At 40.7% G+C, this 20,999-nt stretch overlaps 1 protein-coding gene across 1 annotated transcript in view; it reads right to left on the bottom strand.

Moving 5' to 3' along the window:
* Positions 1 to 20,288, bottom strand: part of LOC135556483 (endophilin-A2-like) — a 31,157-nt gene extending 10,869 nt beyond the window's left edge. Inside the window, exons 1-8 of the mRNA XM_064989722.1 lie at positions 19,974 to 20,288; positions 12,060 to 12,128; positions 8,258 to 8,330; positions 6,399 to 6,542; positions 6,161 to 6,294; positions 5,852 to 6,010; positions 3,587 to 3,690; positions 3,055 to 3,191 (exon numbers count right to left, since the gene is read on the bottom strand). Of these exons, the coding sequence (XP_064845794.1) occupies positions 3,055 to 3,191; positions 3,587 to 3,690; positions 5,852 to 6,010; positions 6,161 to 6,294; positions 6,399 to 6,542; positions 8,258 to 8,330; positions 12,060 to 12,128; positions 19,974 to 20,018 (865 nt within the window). The 5' untranslated portion in view covers positions 20,019 to 20,288. The remainder of the gene's footprint in view (positions 1 to 3,054; positions 3,192 to 3,586; positions 3,691 to 5,851; positions 6,011 to 6,160; positions 6,295 to 6,398; positions 6,543 to 8,257; positions 8,331 to 12,059; positions 12,129 to 19,973) is intronic.
* Between the last annotated feature and the right edge of the window lie 711 nt (positions 20,289 to 20,999).

Genomic DNA, 20,999 nt, shown 5'->3' with positions numbered 1-20,999 from the left:
GGGTGCAGTCTTTTGGGTGGGACGTTAAACGGGTGTCCTGACTATCTGTGGTCACTAAAAATCTCATGGCACATATCGTAAGAGTAGGGGTGTTAAACCGGGTGTCCTGGAAAATGTCCAATCTGGCCCTCAAACTATCTCGGTCACTTAATCATCCCCAGCTTACAATTTGCTCATTCATCCCCTCTCCTCTACCCTGTAACTATTCCCCAGGTCGTTGCTGTAAATGAGAATGTGTTCTCAGTCAACTTACCTGGTAAAATAAGGGTAAAATAAAGAGCACAAACCGGATGGGATGGCATTTCACTGCAGAATGCGGCGGTAGCCATGCTGGTTAAGTGTGCCTTAAATTCTAAATAAATTGTCACCAGCAAAGCAGCCCCACACCATCACACCTTCTCCATGCTTCACGGTGGGAACCACACATGCGGAGATCATCCGTTCACCTACTCTCCGTGTCACAAAGAAATGGCGGTGGGAGCCAAACATCTCAAATTTGGATTAATCAGACCAAAGGACAGATTCCACCGGTCTAATGCCCATTGCCTGTGTTTCTTAGCCAAAGCAAGTCCTTTAGTAGTGGTTTCTTCGCAGCAAATAAACCATGAAGGCCTGATTCACACAGTCTCCTTTGAACAGTTGATGTTGAGATGTGTCTTACTTGAACTCTGTGAAGCATTTATTTGGGATGCAATTTCTGAGTCTGCTAACTCGAAAGAACATATCCTCTGCAACAGAGGTAACTCTGGGTCTTCCTTTCCTGTGGTGGTCCTCATGAGAGCCAGTTCCATCATAGCGCTTGGTGTTTGTGACTGCACTTGAAGAAACTTCCAACATTTTTTACATTTTCCGCATTGACTGACCTTCATGTCTTAAAGTAATGGACTGTCAGTTCTTTCAATAACATGGACTTTTACCTTTTACCAAATAGGGCCATCTACTGTATACCACATCTACCTTGTCACAACACAACTGATTGGCTCAAACGCATTGAGGAAAGAAATTCCACAAATGAACTTTTAACAAAGCACACCTGTTAATTGAAATACATTCCACGTGACTACCCCATGAAGCTGGTTGAGAGAATGCCAAGAGTGTGCAAAGCTTTCATCAAGGCAAAGGGTGGCTACTTTGAAGAATCTCAAAATATATTTAGATTTGTTTAACACTTTTTTGATTACTACATGATTCCATGCGTGTTATTTCATAGTTTTGATGTCTTCACTTTTATTCTACAATGTAGACAATAGTAAAAATAAAGAAAAACCCTGAAAATGACTGGTACTGTGTGTGTATTCATTTTCCTTGACTTATTCCACATTTTGCTGTTACAGCCTGAATTCAAAATGTATTAAAATATTTTTTTTCTCCTCAGCCATCTACACACAATACCCATAATGACAACGAGAAAACATGTTTTTAGACATTTTTGGAAATTTATTGAAAATTAAATACAGAAACCCTAGTTATTGTCCTGTTGAAAGGTGAATTTCTCCCCCAGTGTCTGGTGGAAATCAGACTGAACAAGGTTTTCCTCTAGGATGTTGTCTGTGCTTTGCTCAATTACTTAAAATTTTTATCCTAAAAAATTCCCCAGTCTTTAACAATTACAAGCATACCCATAACATGACGCAGCCACCACCATGCTTGAACATATTGTTAAAATTGTTAAAGACTGTTGGATTTGCCCCAAACATAACACTTTGTATTCAGGACAAAAAGTTAATTGCTTTCCAACCTTTGTAGCATTATTACTTTAGTGCCTAATTGCAAACAGAATGCATATTTTTGAATATTTTCTATTCTGTACAGGCTTTCCTTCTTTTCACTCTGTCAATTAGGTTAGTATTGTTGAGTAACTACAATGTTGTTCCATCTACCTTCTTTGCGAGGCATTGAAAAACCTCCCTGGTCTTTGTGGTTGAATCTGTGTTTGAAATTCACTGCTCGACTGAGGGACCTTACAGATAATTGTGTGGGGTACAGAGATGGGTCATTAAAAATGTTTTTGTTTAACACTATCATTGCACTATCATAAACAGAGTGAGTCCATGCAACTTATTATGTGACTTGTTAAGCAAATTAACTGCTTAACTTATTTAGGCTTGCCATAACAAAGGGGTTGAATACATATTGACTCAAGACATTTCAGCTTTTCATTTTTAATTGATTTGTAAAAATTTCAAAAAACATAATTCCACTTTGACATTATGGGGTATTTAATGATTGAACTGAAAGTGGGTTCAGTCCAAACTCTGTAGTGACAGGACTATGGCCTGGGGTGGTCTAACAGCATGTGTGTGGCTGTGTGCCATTTCAGAGGCAGTCAGTGCAGGTCATTAAACTATCAATCAAAAAGCTCAAGGCATTGTATCTAAAAATAGCTGGTAAACATTTCAACCAGAGAAACAAACAAACCCAATAAAGAACCCAATCAAATGAATGAGTTCTTAAAATGACCTGTTACTCAAATATTTTGAGTACAAAATAATGGATAATTTCAATCACAGAACTTACATTCTAGAGCTTTTGATTTGATACATGTAGTTCACTGATAGGATTGCATCTACCATTTCACAAAAGTAGGTCGGCTGTCTCTGACAAACAAACACACTCTCGTGTATATTTTCCCAGCCTCCGTCACTACAGAAGGTCTTTTGCCTTTTGGTAGGCCGTCATTGTAAATAAGAATTTGTTTTTAACTGATTTGTCTAGTTAAATAAAGGTTCAATTAAAAAAAAAACTTGGTGTGGAGGAAGGGTGACTGATGATATCACAGGAAGAGAGGAACAAGGTCAACAGGAGAGGGCAACCAGCTGAAAGCTGCCTGCACCCCTCTCCTGTTCATTCACCCTCTCTCACACATACGTGCATGCTCACACATACATGAGCACGCACACAGACAACCAACTCATCCTATGACAAACACACACATTCATACCACACTCCAAAGTACGGAAGTGAATCTCTAAATCTGCATTAGTGAAATATTTGAAAGAAATTCCTTTTCGATGAGCTGATATACACAATAGGTAGCATGTGCAACCGTCTTACCTGAGTTGCGGGAGGGTGGTGGTCCACCTGAGGTCGTGTAGCCACCATTGGTTGATTGGTTGTCACTGTCAAAGTCAAAGATGGGTTTGGCCGTAGGTGTGTACTCGCGACGTGGTCGGTTCTGGGCCTCCTTCATCCTGAAGAGAAGAAAGATAGAGCAGCCTGGCAGATCTCAGTTATCAGTAGACTCAATATTAGAAAGGGTACTCAAATATACATAATTCATACTAAAAATATTTTAAAAGAAACTAAGGGAATGGCTATCTTGACGCTTCTGATATATTTTACAGCTAACAGTTTTTCTGTGATTAAGGGCCTTGAATGTTACCATGCAGATCCACACATTGAGACAGATTATGGCAAGGGCTGCTGTGACTAGACAGTATGAGGGGGCTGGGCTGGTAAAGGGGCAGGGCACGGGGCTGGGATTGGTGAGTGGGCCTACTGTATCTCTATCATGACACTGCACACATACGCTTGAAGTGACTGTACAGGAAAGATGGGCAGTGGAAGTAGAGACACGTGTACCTACCTGTCCCTGAGTTTGTCTGAGAGCTCGTCCAGGATCTGTGTGGCCTGCCTGTGGTACTGCAGTTGGGACTCCACCAGAGACGACAGCTGGCTCACCTGCTCTATCTGCACAGAGACACACACAAAGAACAGGATATGGTTACTAACTGTACACACTAGGGGTGTGAACGTTTAAATGTTTAAATGAAATTGGGATCCTTAAAGTTAAGAAAAATATCTAACCAAAGAATAATGTTTTATTTTTATTTTCTTCACTAAAAAAAAAAAAAATCATTGTGCAGTTATCAAAATACATTATTTTCAGTGTTATAACCTAACTAGCCTAACTAGCTTCTAAAGCCATAACATACTTTTCTGGAATTGTCCAAGCTGTTTAAAGTCACAGTCAACTTAGTTTATGTAAACTTCTGACCCACTGGAATTGTGATACAGTGAATTATAAGTAAAATAATCTGACTGTAAACAATTGTTGGAAAAATTACTTGTGTCATGCACAAAGTAGATGTCCTAACCAACTTGCCAAAACTATAGTTTGTTAACTAGAAATTTGTGGAGTGGTTGAAAAACAAGTTTTAATGACTCCAACCTAAGTGTATGTAAACTTCCGACTTTGCAGAAATATATTCAGGTGTATTTTGTGGCTTTTGGCGAATACGTTCTAATGATCTAAAGTTGCGCTTTTGCTAGTACCTGTAAACACACAGGCTTATTTGCATAAAGGCCTACTAGTTTTGATTGGCAATGGCACACCGATCTGCGTAAACTCTGATCCTGGACGAGACAGACGTTTTTATTACGATACCTATTAATTGTCCAAAAGCACGGCCGCTTTGCCACTATATATTGTCAGAAAATCAAAAAGAAAAGAAAAAAAGGTATCATTCTTCCTGTGGGAATATATGAACAGATTTTTTATACGATTTGATGTTGCTAAAACGCTGTCAGTTCCACTTTAAGAGCCTTTAAGCATGAGGCTCAACTTAGCCACCGTTTTTGTGCCCTAGCCAACACGCTTGTAAACAGCACAGATACTGTGAACAGCGCAGATACTGTGTGTGACTGTGTGAGAGCAAAGTGTTGCTCATCTCAATATCCTAGCCTATCCATTTATGATGACTTTACTGAAGTTGCGAGACATTGCGAGATCCAGCATTCCATTGCGAGATCCAGCTTTTGAATGCCAATAGAAAGGCCTAGTGCATGGTTCTGACGGTCTGCATGTAGGCCAACCTGCCTGTACTATGCCCCTCCCCTCGCTCTCCGTCCCTTGCTAACTCGCTATGAAAGATGCAAGTGTTTGTGTTCTCGGAAGTACGGCAACTAATCTGTCTCATCCATTCCAAAAATACTGAGACTTGACACTCAGAAATGGACAGTCAACTTTTCAATTATTTTGGAGTCGACTCTCCACCACTAGGCCTACATCATCGTCGTTAACAGTTGGAAAAATGGCAGAGAAAGGCAAGCGACAGCAGCAAAGTCCTGTCGGGCAATACTTTGAGAAGTTAAATGAGAAGGAAATGCAAACTTTGAGAGGTGGAATTGAGGTAGAGTAATAGTAGTACAGGTGCAATGCTTAACCATCTTGAAAGGGGTGCACCATCAGACCCAAACTGTTGCTGGCAGCAGTGCAGCTGCATTGTGAATTCATGTGGAATTTTATGATAAAAAAAACAATGTTTTAACTGAAAATCGATTTTAAAAAATGTCAATTTAGAAGTTAAGAATTTTTTTCTCCATTTGCCACATCCCTAGTACACACTCAAACACAAACCGAGATACAAGCATGCAAGGACCAGGCCCATGGTCACCTTGATAGACACGAGTAGTAACAGTGGCATTCCCCTGGATATCCAGTATCACATTGTGGTTAATATATAATCTGTTTAACGGTTTGAGTGAAAACAGTATTGTATTTACATACACCCTAAACAGATGGGAGGGCAGGCTAACCATAGTACACATAGGCCATGGAGCTGCTCTGCTGATTAGGACTGTACATAGATTATATTTCATTTTGACCTAAATTGATTCATGCTGTAGGTGACACTCATTATGGTGGCAAAGAGTGGATTTAACCAGTAAAGCTTATTGAACAAATGACCTTGAGGTGACACTGATTCCCCCTGGTCTCTTTCCCAGAGCAACAATACTGATAATTAAACCATAAACATTAGGTTGATAATAGATTGGGTGGTTCCATTGACATTATGAATGTTATCACGGGACAGGACCACACCCCCACCCACAGACAGGTACTACTCACGTCAGTCTCCAGTATGTTGTACATGCTGGTCTCGGCCACATCTTTAGACTCGTGGAACTTCTCGAGGGCCTGTCTTAGCTCCTCGTCTGGGATCTTCCCTTGGCGCTTCTTCTTATAGTCGTAATCCAGACGCCTTCCCTCCAGCTTTTTCAGATGGTGCTGGGGGACGGAGGAGAGGACGATGGGGAGAGGACAAGGGATGGGTAGATGCGGAGAGGGGAGATGAAGGTATGGGGGATATAAGTTCTAGTGATGACAAAGATGATGATTTCTGCAGCAGATGGGTAAGTGTGTAATGTAATACAGTACCTGTATCTCTCGAAGGTCCTTGTCACACAGGTTTTGTAATGGATCGATGAAGTTCTGTTTAACGTCTATGTCTAGAGAGTCCTTCACCTCCGCCAGCCTCTTCATGGTCTCCCCCGCATCTACTAGAGCCCCACCTGACACAGAGCAAGAGCAGAAGCTTAGTCAAATGTACAAATTAAAAACAACACTCCACATTACTGGTGCCATCTACACACACACACACACACACACACCATACCAAAGTTGTTTTCCTCTCCTAGGTCCCGGCCGTACTTGACCATACACTCTCCTAGCAGGCCCTCAGCCTGGGGATAGCCTGGGTTCTTCACCTGACCTCTGATCTTAGACATTGTGTTCAACATAGATAGCTTCGCCCGCGACGCTGAGAGGGGGAATGGAGGAGAGGGATGCAGAGAAAGGATGGGATGTAGAAAGAGTCGGATGGAGAGGTGGTACTTAGTCATACAGTACCAGTCAAATGTTTGGAAACCTACTCATTCCAGAGTTTTTCTTAATCATTTTTACTATTTTCTACATTGTAGAATAATAATAATGAAGATATCAAAACTATGAAAATACACATGTAGTCACATAGTAATCAAAAAGGTTATTTTATATTTAAGATTCTTCAAAGTAGCCACCCTTTGCCTTGATGACAGATTTGCACACTTTTGGCATTCTCTCAACCAGCTTCATGAGGTAGTCACCTGGAATGCAATTCAATTAACAGGTGTGCCTTGTTAAAAGTTAATTTGTGGAATTTCTTTCCTTCTTAATGCATTTGAGCCAATCTTGTGTTGTGACAAGGTTGGGGTGGTATACAGAAGATGGCCCTATTTGGGTAAAGATCAAGTCCAATTTATGGCAAGAACAGCTCAAATAAGCAAAGAGAAATGACAGTCCATCCTTACTTTAAGACATGAAGGTAGGTCAATACGAAACATTTCAAGAACTTTTAAAGTTTCTTCAAGTGCAGTCGCAGAAACCATCAAGCTCTTTGATGAAACTGTCTCTCATGAGGACCGCCACAGGAAAGGAAGCCCCCAATTTACCTCTGCTGCAGAGGACAAGTTCATTGGAGTTACCAGCCTCAGAAATTGCAGCCCAAATAAATGCTTCAAAGAATTCAAGTAAGACACAAACATCAACTTTTCAGATGGAACGGCGTGAATCAGGCCTTCATGGTCGAATTGGTGCAAACAAACCACTACTAAAGGACACCAATAAGAAGAAGAAACTTACTTGGGCCAAGAAACACTAGCAATGGGCATTAGACAGGTGGAAATCTGTCCTTTGGTCTGATGAGTCCAAATTTCTGATTTTTGGTTCCAACCTCCGTGTTTTTGTGAGACGCAGAGTAGGTGAAAGGATAATATCCACATGTGTGGTCCCACCGTGAAGCATGGAGGAGGAGATGAGATAGTGCTTTGCTGATGACACTGTCAGTGATTTATTTAGAATTCAAGGCACACTTAACCAGCATGGCTACCACAGCATTCTGCAGCGATACACCATCCCATCTGGTTTGGGCATAGTGGGACTATCATTTCTTTATCAACAGGACAATGATCATCCAGGCTGTGTAAGGGCTATTTGACCAAGAAAGAGACTGATGGTACGGCATCAGATTACCTGGCCTTCACCATCACCCGACCTCAACCCAATTGAGATGGTGTGGGATGAGTTGGACCACAGAGTGAAGGAAAAGCAGCCAACAAGTGCTCAGCATATGTGGGAACTCCTTCAAGACTGTTGGAAAAGCATTCCTCATGAAGCTGGTTGAGAGAATGCCAAGAGTGTGCAAAGCTGTCATCAAGGCAAAGGGTGGCTACTTTGAAAAATCTCAAATATACTTTTTGGTTACTACATGACTCCATATGTGTTATTTAATTGTTTTGATGGCTTCACTATTATTCAACAATGTAGAAAATTGTTTTTTAAAAATAAGAAAAACCCTTGAATGAGTAGGTGTGTCCAAACATTTTTTCTGTGATTTAGCAGAAAAGGCATTTTACACAATAACACAATTGATATTCATTTCTTATTGAAGTAGTAAATAAGACACTAATGCAGTCTCTTCCTGGTGCGTAGTCTCACCTGGGTTGGGCTGTAGGTACTCAGAGGTTTTGGAGATTACCTCCACCACAGCTTTGCTGGTCACATCTACTTTCTACAAAACACAGGGGAGGGGACATCACTAACAACCGTAAGGAAATATGAAAACGCCATGGCCGTGTCCAAATACCCATACTTGCATTCTAAATAGTAGGCATTTTGAGTATGCAAAATATAAAGTTTTATACTATGTGAAATTTAGTATGCTTTAAAACGCCAGGATACTTATTTAGGCTTTTCCTCTAGTACAATTTGCTTCACACTATTAAGGAAGAGAATCTTCGTTTCACGTGTTTGACAACATCTGATAATCTGAATATGGGAAGCGCATGCGCTCTACAAAAAGTAACGAATGGCAGGGAAGAAGTGCGTTTGCACATTAGCTGACACCTTCTCAGTGTGGTTGAGTAGTATGTGGATATTTGTTGATCACTGCATTGGTTTTTAGTAAATAGTACGTTCTAAATAGTATGTAGTATGATTAGTGCACAGTATTCAGTTTAAGTAAGTAGTGGGTAAACAAGATTTTGGACATGCACCATGTCTTCCCCATCTTCCAAATTCTTTATTTGTGATGAGACGAGTTGCCAAACAGGCTATGAAAAAGGTAATGAAATATTGTCCCTGTATTGTACTGCTAAATGAAAATTGCTTTGTGAAACAACCAATCATGTTCATTCACTGAAGGTGTGTAGTAAGTGATGGCTTTGGCTGTTGATTGCTGGAGTTCTCCATGACAGCTGACCGGAGCAGCAAAGGCAGGTGCTCTGACAATCTGCCACTCCCTCTATGTATAACATGTTTCTATACACAGGGCTCCCACATGAATACTATACTGATACACTGTATACAGTGTGCAAACTGAGACTGTTCACTAAGAGTTGACAATATTTCAGTCTACAGCAACACATGATGTAACACCTTCTAGTGCATGGTTGTCTAGACTATAACCCTAACACATGTTCTAGTAATGTTTTGTGAATGTGGCTGTATAGATTGAATGAGTAGGTGTGTCCAAACCTTTGACTGGTACGCGCACACACACACACACACACACACACACACACACACACACACACACACACACACACACACACACACACACACACACACAGCATAAAAAGAAACTTCCCTTTTTCAGGACCCTGTCTTTCAAAGATAATTCGTAAAAATCCAAATAACTTCACAGATCTTCATTGTAAAGGGTTTAAAACTGTTTCCCATGCTTATTCAATGAACCATAAACAATTAATGAACATGCACCTGTGGAACGGTCGTTAAGACACTAACAGCTTACAGACGGTAGGCAATTAAGGTCACAGTTAAAACATAGGACACTAAAGAGGCCTTTCTACTGACTCTGAAATACACCAAAAGAAAGATGCCCAAGGTAATCAATTGGAATGTCCTAAGACAGAGCTACAGTGACACAGGATGGACAGCTGATCATCCTCGCAGTGGCAGATCACGTGTAACAACACCTGCACAGGATCGGTACATCTGAACATCACTCCTGGTACAGGATGGCAAAAACAACTGCCTGAGTTACACCAGGAACACACAATCCCTCCATCAGTGCTCAGACTGTCCGCAATAGGCTGAGAGAGGACTGAGGGCTTGTAGACCTGTTGTAAGGCAGATCCTCACCAGACATCACCTGTAACAACGTCGCCTATGGGTACAAACCCACAGTCGTTGGACCAGACAGGATTGGCAAAACGTGCTCTTCACCGACGAGTCGTGATTTTGTGTCACCAGGTGTGAGGGTCCGATTCACGTTTATCGTCGAAGGAATGAGCGTTACACAGAGGCCTGTACTCTGGAGTGGGATCGATTTGGCGCTGGAGGGTCCATCAAGGTCTGGGGCGGTGTGTCACAGCATCATTGGACTGCGCTTTTTGTCATTGCAGGCAATCTCAACGCTGTGCGTTACAGGGAAGACATCCTCCTTCCTCATGTCCTTCCTCACCCTTCCTGCAGGCTCATTCTGACATGACCCTCCAGCATGACAATGCCACCAGCCATACTGCTCGTTCTGTGTGTGATTTCCTACAAGACAGGAATGTCAGTGTTCTGCCATGGCCAGCGAAGAGCCCGGATCTCAATCCCATTGAGCAAGTCTGGGACCTGTTGGATCGGAGGGTGAGGGCTAGGGCCATTCCCCCCAGAAGTGTCCGGGAACTTGCAGGTGCCTTGGTGGAAGAGTGGGGTAACATCTCACAGCAAGAACTGGCAAATCTGGTGCAGTCCATGAGGAGGAGACGCACTGCAGTACTTAATGCAGCTGGTGGCCACACCAGATACCGACTGTTACTTTTGACCCCCCTTAGTTCAGGGACACATTATTCCATTTCTGTTAGTTACATGTCTGTGGAACTTGCTCAGGAAGGAGATGCATTCTGTCTCCTAGAGATGAACGTACTTTGGTGCGAAAAGTGCAAATCAATCCCAGAACAGCAGCAAAAGACCTTGTCAAGATGCTGGAGGAAACAGGTACAAAAGTATCTATAACCACAGTAAAATTAGTCCTATATCGACATAACCTGAAAGGCCCTCAGTAAAGAAGAAGCCACTGCTCCAAAACCACCATAAAATAGACAGACTACAGTTTGCAACTGCACATGGGGTCAAAGATCGTACTTTTTGGAGAAATGTCCTCTGGTCTGATGAAACAAAAATACAACTGTTTGGCCATAATGACCATCGTTATGTTCGGAGGAAAAAGGGGGATGCTTGTAAGCCGAAGAGCACCATCTGAACCGTGAAGCACAGGGGTGGCAGCATCATGTTGTGGGGTTGCTTTGGTGCAGGAGGGACTGGTGTACTTCACAAAATAGATGGCATCATGTGGGAAGAAAAGTATGTGGATATATTGAAGCAACATCTCAAGATATCAGTCAGGAAGTTAAAGCTTGGTCACAAACGGGTCTTCCAAATGAACAATGACCCCAAGCATACTTCCTAAGTTGTGGACAACAAAGTCAAGGTATTGGAGTGGCCATCACAAAGCCCTGACCTCAACCCTATAAAGAAAATTGTGGGCAGAACTGAAAAAGAGTGTGCAAGCAAGGAGGCCTACAAACCTGACTCAGTTACACCAGCTCTGTCAGGAGGAATGGGCCAAAATTCACCCAACGTATTGTGGGAAGCTTGTGGAAGGCTACCGGAAACGTTTGACCCAAGTTAAACAATTTAAAGGCAATGCTACCAAATACTAATTGAGTGTATGTAAACTTCTGACCCACTGGGAATGTGATGAAAGAAATAAAAGCTGAAATAAATCACTCTACTATTATTCTGACATTTCACATTCTTAAAATACAGTGGTGATCTTGACTGACCTAAGACATAGAATTAATTTTTACTGGGATTAAATGTCAGGAATTGTGAAAAACTGATTTTAAATGTATTTGTCTTATTGGGGCGGCAGGGTAGCCTAGTGGTTAGAGCGTTGGACTAGTAACCGGAAGGTTGCAAGTTCAAACCCCCGAGCTGACAAGGTACAAATCTGTCGTTCTGACCATGAACAGGCATTTAACCCACTGTTCCTAGGCCGTCATTGAAAATAAGAATTTGTTCTTAACTGACTTGCATAGTTAATTAAAGGTTAAAAAATGTACTTAACGTCTATGCAGGAGAAAGGGCTATTCTAGGAACGTTGAAACAGAAAACACAATGGCCCAACTCTTTATATATGGCTCTGGATAGGCCTAATATATTGAATTCTAAGTAACTAGCCTACTTCAGGTACTGGTCTTTAAATGTACAGTCAGAGGCATTATACCCTTTCCAAATCTTTGAAGTCCTCATCCAGTTTCGTTCCCTCTGCACCGCCGACCTTCTCACTGACCATCTGCGCAGAGAGTGGGAGAGAAAAGGGTCATTGTTACACAATACATGTACATGTGCATAAAAGTGGATCAGAAAGATCCCTCAACACATGATAGTTCTCTTACTTCTCATATTTAAAGAAATTACAGCTTGCCAGTTCCACCATTCACAAGAGTCTAGGTTCTAATAGCAGACAAAACAGTTGAATCTTAACTGATTTCAATCTGATCTGACTGACACCATCAAACACAACCCTGTAGGAAACAAGTTCTTCATTCTCTCATACAAAGAAACACCCCTGTGCAGAGACAAAGACCATTGTAGACATTGTAGATCATTGTTGCCTCCATCAACCATGTACAGATTCTGAAGTGGAATTCTAGAGATGCAGGAGAAGGACCAGATGCTGGAATCCTGCAAAGTTTCTTTTAGGACTATTTCTATAATGACCATGTACTGTAGAGTAGTGAATCATCTCATAACTTTCAACACAGGCTACAGGACCTTCGTCACATTCATCCCGACATGTTGTAACTTGTCGTGTGAGACACCAATATGTGTGCAGGGCAGGCCATCCAGCAGTAAATGCAGCCTACACGTTTACCCTAGCTTCCGCTATCTCTTTCTTCCACCTTGTGGAAAAAGACTGCTTTACATACCTGCACGTTACACATGTAAAACAAATTCACCCTATCCCACCGCTCCTCTCTGGTTTAGTTTTGCTTCCTCCCTCATAAAATGTACAATAGAGATTATCCTCTCTCAACTACTGTATCTGACTACAATACAGTGTGTAGTAAAGTCGTCAATAAATCATTTTCAGCTTCGACCTGTTGCAAGTTCCATATGACGACCATGACATCACAGTTGCACAACAAATATGAATGTATATCAAGACACACAGGGCAATTGGATGTCTTGATTGTACCCCTTTCTGGAAATGTTTATTTGAACAATACCAATGTTTTTGAAGTGACATAAACCACTATGCTAATTTAAATCATATCAGGCACCCTTTCAAGAGGAAACTTAGTACATATGCAACATTTTTTAGGTCACGTACTGTAGACAGCCATCCCAATTTAAAAACGTTCTGTGGCACATCATATGCCATGAGTTTGTATGCTTTTTATTTCCCCATAGGCTACCGGTAATTCTTTGTCATGCAAGTAGCATACATGTTCTCTCCTTTCTGCCATGTCAGTCCTAAACATGTTTGGAAGGTCTAGCTTACTCAATTATGACCAGGAAAAAAACAACTGCACGTGGGGACAATGGGATGGTTCAAGACAATTCCAGTGACAAGGCACAACATCTACCCACTACTCCTGCCCTTTCTGAGGCCAATACATGACCAGCCATTTACATTTTTGTCATTTAGCAGATCTTATCCAGAGCGACTTACAGTAAGTAGTGAGTGTACAGTATATATTTCCGTACTGGTCCCACTGAGGGGCTTCACTCTAACTAGGAGAGATGTTTAGGCTATGCATTTCCACCTCACTCAGCCTTTTTGCAAATGTAACAAACTAGTTTGCCTATAGGCACTTGGTGGGTGCAGAAGCTAGCCTGCCTTTAGATTACAGTAATTAAAGATGCAATATGAAGAAACGGCTCTGCCATTTCCTGGTTGCTAAAATTCTAATAGTTTGCCTAATTTCAGTTTGACACACAAAACAAGCAAGTATAGTGTAGAGAATCATTGTAAGTCGCTCTGGATAAGAGCGTCTGCCAAATGACTTAAATGTAAATGTAAATCATTGTACCATCTAAACCGCTGTCGTATTTTTCAGCTGTTTGAAGCTGGTGTACAAAGCCGAAAGTAAAAGATGCAAAAAAAATAAACTTAAGACCGCGAAGCATAGAATGGCACACATAGAACAAATCTCGCTTCATAGACTTGCTTTCAATAAGAATGACAGATCTCTAACTTACATTTCTATGTGAATTTGTTTGGGTCGCCCAAAAAGTTTCATATTGCAGCTTTAGATTAATCTAACATTCAATACAGTCACAAAAAAGTGAGCTTGGTGAGAGCAAGATTATCATTTTTTCGGTTCTGTGACATGATGATCATGTGGCATTTGGGTTTACTGAAACAGTCCACAATGAGTTATGCCTATCTACTTCAGGGGGAGGACATGATTGGTACATTCTTTGCCCAATGCAAACCGCAGAGTGAACAAAGCACTATGGCGGTTCAGAAAATATGTACTTCATAGTACCAATTGTTGTTACCACACTTGTACACTGCTTTTACACTGAGTGTCAGATCTGATGGTAGAAATGGACACGCAGCAAACAAAGTGATGACTTAATGTGCATGCTGCTACTGATCCTGGACCTAATGTGTAAGCCAGAGAATGGATAAGCTGAACCCGCACAGCATCTGGGGTAGAAAGTTCATTGACTGAGGGATATAGGAGAGGGGAACGTGACTCATATAGAGGAATCTGAGCAGGGACAAAGAGCAACAGCCACAGTTACCATGCTGGAGCTAATAGAACCTGTGTCTTAGCCCATATTTTTTTTGCTTTCCATCAACAGGTGGGAGTGTTCAGCTCTTTGAATCTTCCTAACCACAAAACTGCTACGTTGTCAAAACATCATGGATGGTGGCTGTGTTAGCCTTTCATAGACCTGGGGGGGTTCTTAGAATAAAATATTTTGGCCTACAGCTGTTTTTTTAAGTATATCATTTATTTATTTATTTATTTACACCAAGAGAAATTGATTCATTTCAGCTATGCCGTGAGGCAGACACACAAGGCCACATACTCGGCTGCTACTGCTAGCTAGATTAAGAGGGAGGAGAGCACATCACTGACGCCTGAAAATAGCATCTCTTTTACACAGATAATGTTGTGATTGTAATCTTATTGTGAGCAAGACTATGTGATAGTCAGTCAGCTGCCTCCTTAACAATGGGCCAACCGCTGCCAGGCTTTCTCCTTTTGCACAACATTATAGAAAAACATTTCAGAACTGAACTAACACCTAAAGGAATCACACACTGATCATCAGCCTCACACTGGCCCCAAAGACCCTGAGAGGACAACTTGGCCGTGAAGAACAATGGAAACCTGCTGATCAAATGAACATACAATGTCATGATAGGCCTATACATCTTGATGTAGTCACACAATGTGAGATTATGCAACATGTGAGCATTTAGAAATAAAGCATCCTACAAAGAATGTATTATTTGAGAGACATGGCTGTGCATGTGCGATTTATAGTGTGAGGTCTCCAATACAGCAGAAATGTAGTTGTGGTGTGGCACATAGGCTTGTTCACTTCATATAGGCTTGCTTACTCTTAAAGGGATAGTTAGAGACTTTGGCAATGAAGCACCTTTATCTACTTCCCCAGAGTCAGAAGAACTTGTAGATACCATTTTATGTGTCTGTGTTCAGTTTGAAGGAAGTGGCTTTTCTAGCGTTACATAAATTGCTAACTAACATTAGTGCAATGACTGGAAGTCCTTGGGAATAGCAAGTTCTTCAATACTGGATACAGAGTCATAAAAATGGTACATTTGCATAATTTTGTGGAATTCAATTGGTGCTTGTGTATTTTCGTTAGTTGTCATGCATGTTATCACATGCACACAGCATACAGAGTCTAGTTTGAGAAGCAGAATAGCCCATCCCCTGTAAGATGGCATAAAAGCAGCTCCTCAAAAAGCTTGTACTGGGGTGAAACGTGCTTTTATAAGCCAAGTCATTGCGTAAAAAAATCATTCTAAATGCAATCGCATGGTAAAAACTCTTGATAGCCACAATTAAAAACTATTTTATTTCTCAATCTCAACTCGTAATTAAAGTGTGCATCCCATTCGCGTGCCTAGGCGACAGTCAACTGTAGGCAGGCTATCAGCGCGTCACCTTCCACTCTGCAATGTGAGCTTGAGGCAGTATAATTGTTGAAACCTAAACATTTTACTTTACTCTAAATAATGCTAGTCATATTAGCAACCTATTGTAGTTGTTGCTATTAAATTCCCCTCTCTACATTCCTAACAGATTTTCATCTCTGTTACAATTCTCTAAAACAATGTTTCAGGTGTCTTATGGTAGAGAAATTAACATTCAATTCTCTGGCAACAGCTCTGGTGGACATTCCTGCAGTCAGCATGCCAATTGCATGCCCCCTCAAAACTTGAGACATCTGTGGCATTGTGTTGTGTGACAAAACCGCACATTTTAGAGTGGCCTTTTATTGTCCCCAGCACAAGGGGCACCATGTAATGATCAGCTGTTTAAACATCTTCTTGATATGGCACACCTGTCAGGTAGATAGATTATCTTGACAAAGGAGAAATGCTCACTAACCGGAATGTAAACAAATGTATATTTATGTATATTAGCTACTTCCATTACAGGAGTTGCATGCTCAATAATAGGCTATAAACTTTTGACTGTAAGACGATAGGCTTCCTATTGTTGAACGTTTCCATTAAGCTCTTAATTACAAATGTCCCTTCCGTGTATGCATGACCGGTTAATGAGGGTCAGTTAGTTGGCAGCAAAATTTTCTGAAATTTGCATCCAAATATACAATTCATTAGTTAGTGCTCTGTGTGTAATACACCTTTCAAACCAGGGCATTTTCCCACCAACTTTAGCATCACGCCAAATGTTTGCCAGTGGTGAAAAGTACATAAGTAAAAATACTTGAAAGTACTACTTAAGTTGTTTTTTTGGGCATTTGTACTTTACCATTTATATTTTTGACAACTTTTACTTCACTACATTCCTAAATTAAATTGTGTACTTTTTACTCCATACATTTTCCCTGACACCCAAAAGTATGTTACATTTCAAATGCTAAGCTGAAAGGAAAATGGTCAAATTCACACACTCATCAAGAGAACATCCCTGGTCATATCTACTGCCTCTGATCTGGTGGACTCACTAAACACAAATGCTTTGTTTGTAAATTATGTCTGTGTTGGAGTGTGCCCCTGGCTGTCAGTAAATAAAAATAAGAAATGTCAAATGATTTATACTTTTCATAATACTTAAGTATATTTTAGCAATTACATTTACTTTTGATACTTAAGTATATTTAAAACCAAATACTTTGACTTTTACTCAAGTAGTATTTTATTGGGTGACTTTCACTTGAGTCATTTTCTATTTACTTTTACGCAGGTATACCAATTGGGTACTTTTCTATCACTGGTATCATGAAGACACATTGAGCGTAAGATCCTGCGCCTGATGAAAGTTGGATCAAAAAAAGTATGGGCTTGCCTTGGGCTTTATTTCAAAATCTCACCTTTTAGTACAAAAATGTTAAATATATGAGAGCAGTTCTACATTGCTGCTGTGACGCAAGTTGTGTGGGAAAAATATTTGTATATTATTCCGGTAAAGATCATATTCTTACCCTATAATGCGTGCGTGTTGAATTTGATCAGGGTAGCCCAAGTGTGTCTTGTCTGTTTAATGAACAAAATTATTGATTTCATGTGCTTGGCATAGCCATACAGGCTGCTCAAACCAGTAACATAATTCAACTTAAAATACATTTATTCTTTTGGAAATACATTTTATTAGTCTTATGTTTCTTAGGACCTGCCAGAAACAATTTAATGCTGGATTTCTTTGTGATGGTGTATAGTCAATGGTTTTCTTAAAATAAAAGTCTAGTCCCACACTTGCTGACATGCTCACGGGACATATAAAGGCTTACCCTGGCAAGAATGTGGTAACAATGTAAAGTCTGTCTGTAAAGAGTATATGTAACTAGCCTATAAGTGACAGGGGCCAATGCCACTGTACATGTTAACTTAAACTTTTGAGCGGCATATGATCCTTCAGCTGACTGCTCCCTTTGTGAGCGAATATGATAGGATCAGCCATCTGCAGATTCTACTGACCCACCGTTTCCTCTCACATTCCCACCAACTTCCCTATACATGTTGCAAAGTATGCTAGTGATGTTGCAGGACAATGAAAGGCATTTCATTCAGATATCGATAGTCACATTAAGTATTATTTATGACACTTGGTATGTGTGCGTACACAAGTTGAATAATGTGTAGGCCATGTTTGACAGGTTTGTAAAATGTGAAAAGTGGATAGTTAAAATAAAATAAAAACATGGGCGTGTGCTACGGGCTGCTGCAGCTATATTCATTTCCTAAAGCCAACTTCCTGCATTCCATAAGAACAGAATCACAGTGCTGCAGAAAATTCCTACAAGTAGGCCTATTTACAATCACATGCAGTCATTGCTAGTGACAATGCAACTGCATGCTCGGAATAAGCATATTATTTTGTGCATTACAGGGGAGAGTCCTATTTCTAGTTGGCGTCAGGCATAATTGACTCATGAAACTGCATTGCAGTCCAATCAGGAAGAACGCACATAATTTCTCTCCTAGCCCCCTGTAACACATGCACGCAAACAAATGTTAAAAAATACAGTAAATACATACATACATACACGCACAAACACTGCAGTTTTGGCCCTTCCTTTCCTATTTGACGTTCTGTCTTCCCAACGGATTGACTTTTCCCTCTCTCTTCAAATTCCTCTTTATATCTCCCCAAAGGGGATCTGAGCCCACTCCTAAAAGGATATTGGGGTATAAAGCACTCAAAAGTAGGTTGACACATTGCTATGTTTTCATTTATAAAGCCCTTTTACAAAAAGTCCCACTGTACTTATCACTACACTTTAGACATACAAGTTACCACACCCGGTCTAAGGGATGGCTAGCCTGGTCTCAGGTTTTTTTTAATCAGCTTTTAGTTTTTTGCACCTTATTTGTGGAACAATCTAAATGCTCTGAAATTTGATGTTTTGGTGCCTCTAGACAAATTCAGAACGCTGATTGACCTTTTCACCGTGTTTTTCTTTCTGCTTGCATTTAGTATTTTTATATATGCATTTTCTGTAATTCAGGGCTCATCTGTAAAAGACACCTTGGTCTCATTATGCTAAAACAAATCAAATCAAATAATAAAATAAAGTAATAGCAGTATCAACCCTCAGAACAGGTCAGCCAGGGCTCCAACTGAGGAAAACAAATTTAAATAATCCATCTTCTGTCTACATAACCAACAAGATATTGACACTCTTAAATTAGAATTTTAATCAAATCAGTTACAGCAGAGATAGCCTATGCTCTACAAGAGTGTTCCAAAGTGTGGGCCAACGGTCGGCAGAATGGGAGGCTGAGTGAAAACGTTTGGGAACCCCTGCTCTACAAGCCAACTAACAAAACCACAACAGCATGTTGCCCCTGGTATCCCCAGGCTACAGCTAGATAGCCTAGTAACAGTAGGGACATTGGAATGGGTTACCTGAAGGTGTGTACACACTCAACTTGCCTGTTGAGTGACAGCTGACAGACATGACACGTGTACCATCTAGAATAGTACTGTCAGCTGGGGGTACTAGGATAGCTAACTACCTGCGAAGTGTTTTTCTTGAAATTCTAGCTAAGTAACGTTACATAAAGTAGCTAACTAACGTTAGCGAGCTGGCTGGCTAGCTAACTAACGTTAGCTGTCAAGTTTATCATGGCATTCTTTGGAAGGTTCTGGCCACGTTTTAACTTTAGTTTGCCATGAAATGATTTAAGACGGATAACTAGTTAAATAACTTACAAAAACATTAACAAAAAAAAGAGAGCTATGTATAACTAGCTAATGTTACTACAAGTTGAGCCGAGCCAGTAACTTAGCTAGCAAGCTAAACTTCATAAAGGTTCATGCAAGCTAGCTACCTAGCAAACTAAGATAATGATGTATTTTTTTAAACCGTTTGTTACGTAAAATCACTAACATTAGCAAGCTAATACTTATTGAAACAAATCTGTATTAGGAGGGGAGGAAAGTTGTTTGCTAACCTGACTGGCTTTATAAAACTGCTTCTTGAAGCCCGCTACAGACATCTTGGAACCGGTCTTTCACCTTTGCCGTAATAGGATTGAATTTGATATAATAACTATTACTTGCTAAAATAGTTGTACGCCGCGGTCATATGATTGCGTTAAAGTCGTTCTCCTTTACAGTACACGCCGACGAGGATGTCCTGCTGTTCACGATTGTGACTAGAAATGCTATTGAACAAGGGCGCAGATCTCTATAAAGTGCATATAGGTCTTGAAAGACTCTAGGACTAGGTATGAGTATATCCACAGTGTACACTTTTAGCTGCACCAAACCGTTAACTCGACACCTCCAACATATCATTGCGCTCGCTGCACATTCCAAGTTGTCTCTCCATAAGCAAACGTGCAGCGCCCTCTATCGCACACAAGAGGAGCAGGCCAATATGGTCTGTGTTCACTTTTTTTCCCCCACAGGGTGGCATAAGTGTTTTTCAGTAGTTGTCGATGTGTCTACTTCAGTCTCAAGTACTTTAGTTGAAAACCACTTCAAACTCACTCATGCTCAGTGTTGGGGAGTGGTGAACTACATGTAGCCTAACTAGTAATTAAACTGCATGTTGCAGTAGCTTGGTGGTATAGTTGAACATTGAAATCTTGGTAGTGCTTTCGGTAGTTCATTACTTTTTTTCATGTAGTACTATAGCTATAATAACTGAAACTACACACTACTTATTTTTCAAAAAAATATATATCTTTTGGGTGAAATTGACAAGAATTTCCTTTTTTTGGCATCAGACCGAAGTGGGAACCCCTGCTCGCCTCACAAGTCCTTAACTGGCAGCTTCATTAAATAGTACCTGCAAAACCCCAGTCTCAACGTCAACAGTGAAGGGGAGACTCCGAGATGCTGACCTTCTAGGCAGAGTTCCTCTGTTCAGTGTGTGTGTTCTTTTGCCCATCTTAATCTTTTCATTTTATTGGCCAGTCTGAGATATGGCTTTTTCTTTACAACTCTGCCTAGAAGGCAAGCATCCCGGAGTT

Source organism: Oncorhynchus masou, chromosome 15 (genome assembly GCF_036934945.1).
Source record: "Oncorhynchus masou masou isolate Uvic2021 chromosome 15, UVic_Omas_1.1, whole genome shotgun sequence".
Classification (NCBI taxonomy): Eukaryota; Metazoa; Chordata; class Actinopteri; order Salmoniformes; family Salmonidae; genus Oncorhynchus; species Oncorhynchus masou.
This window is presented reverse-complemented; position numbering and strand designations above follow the sequence as displayed.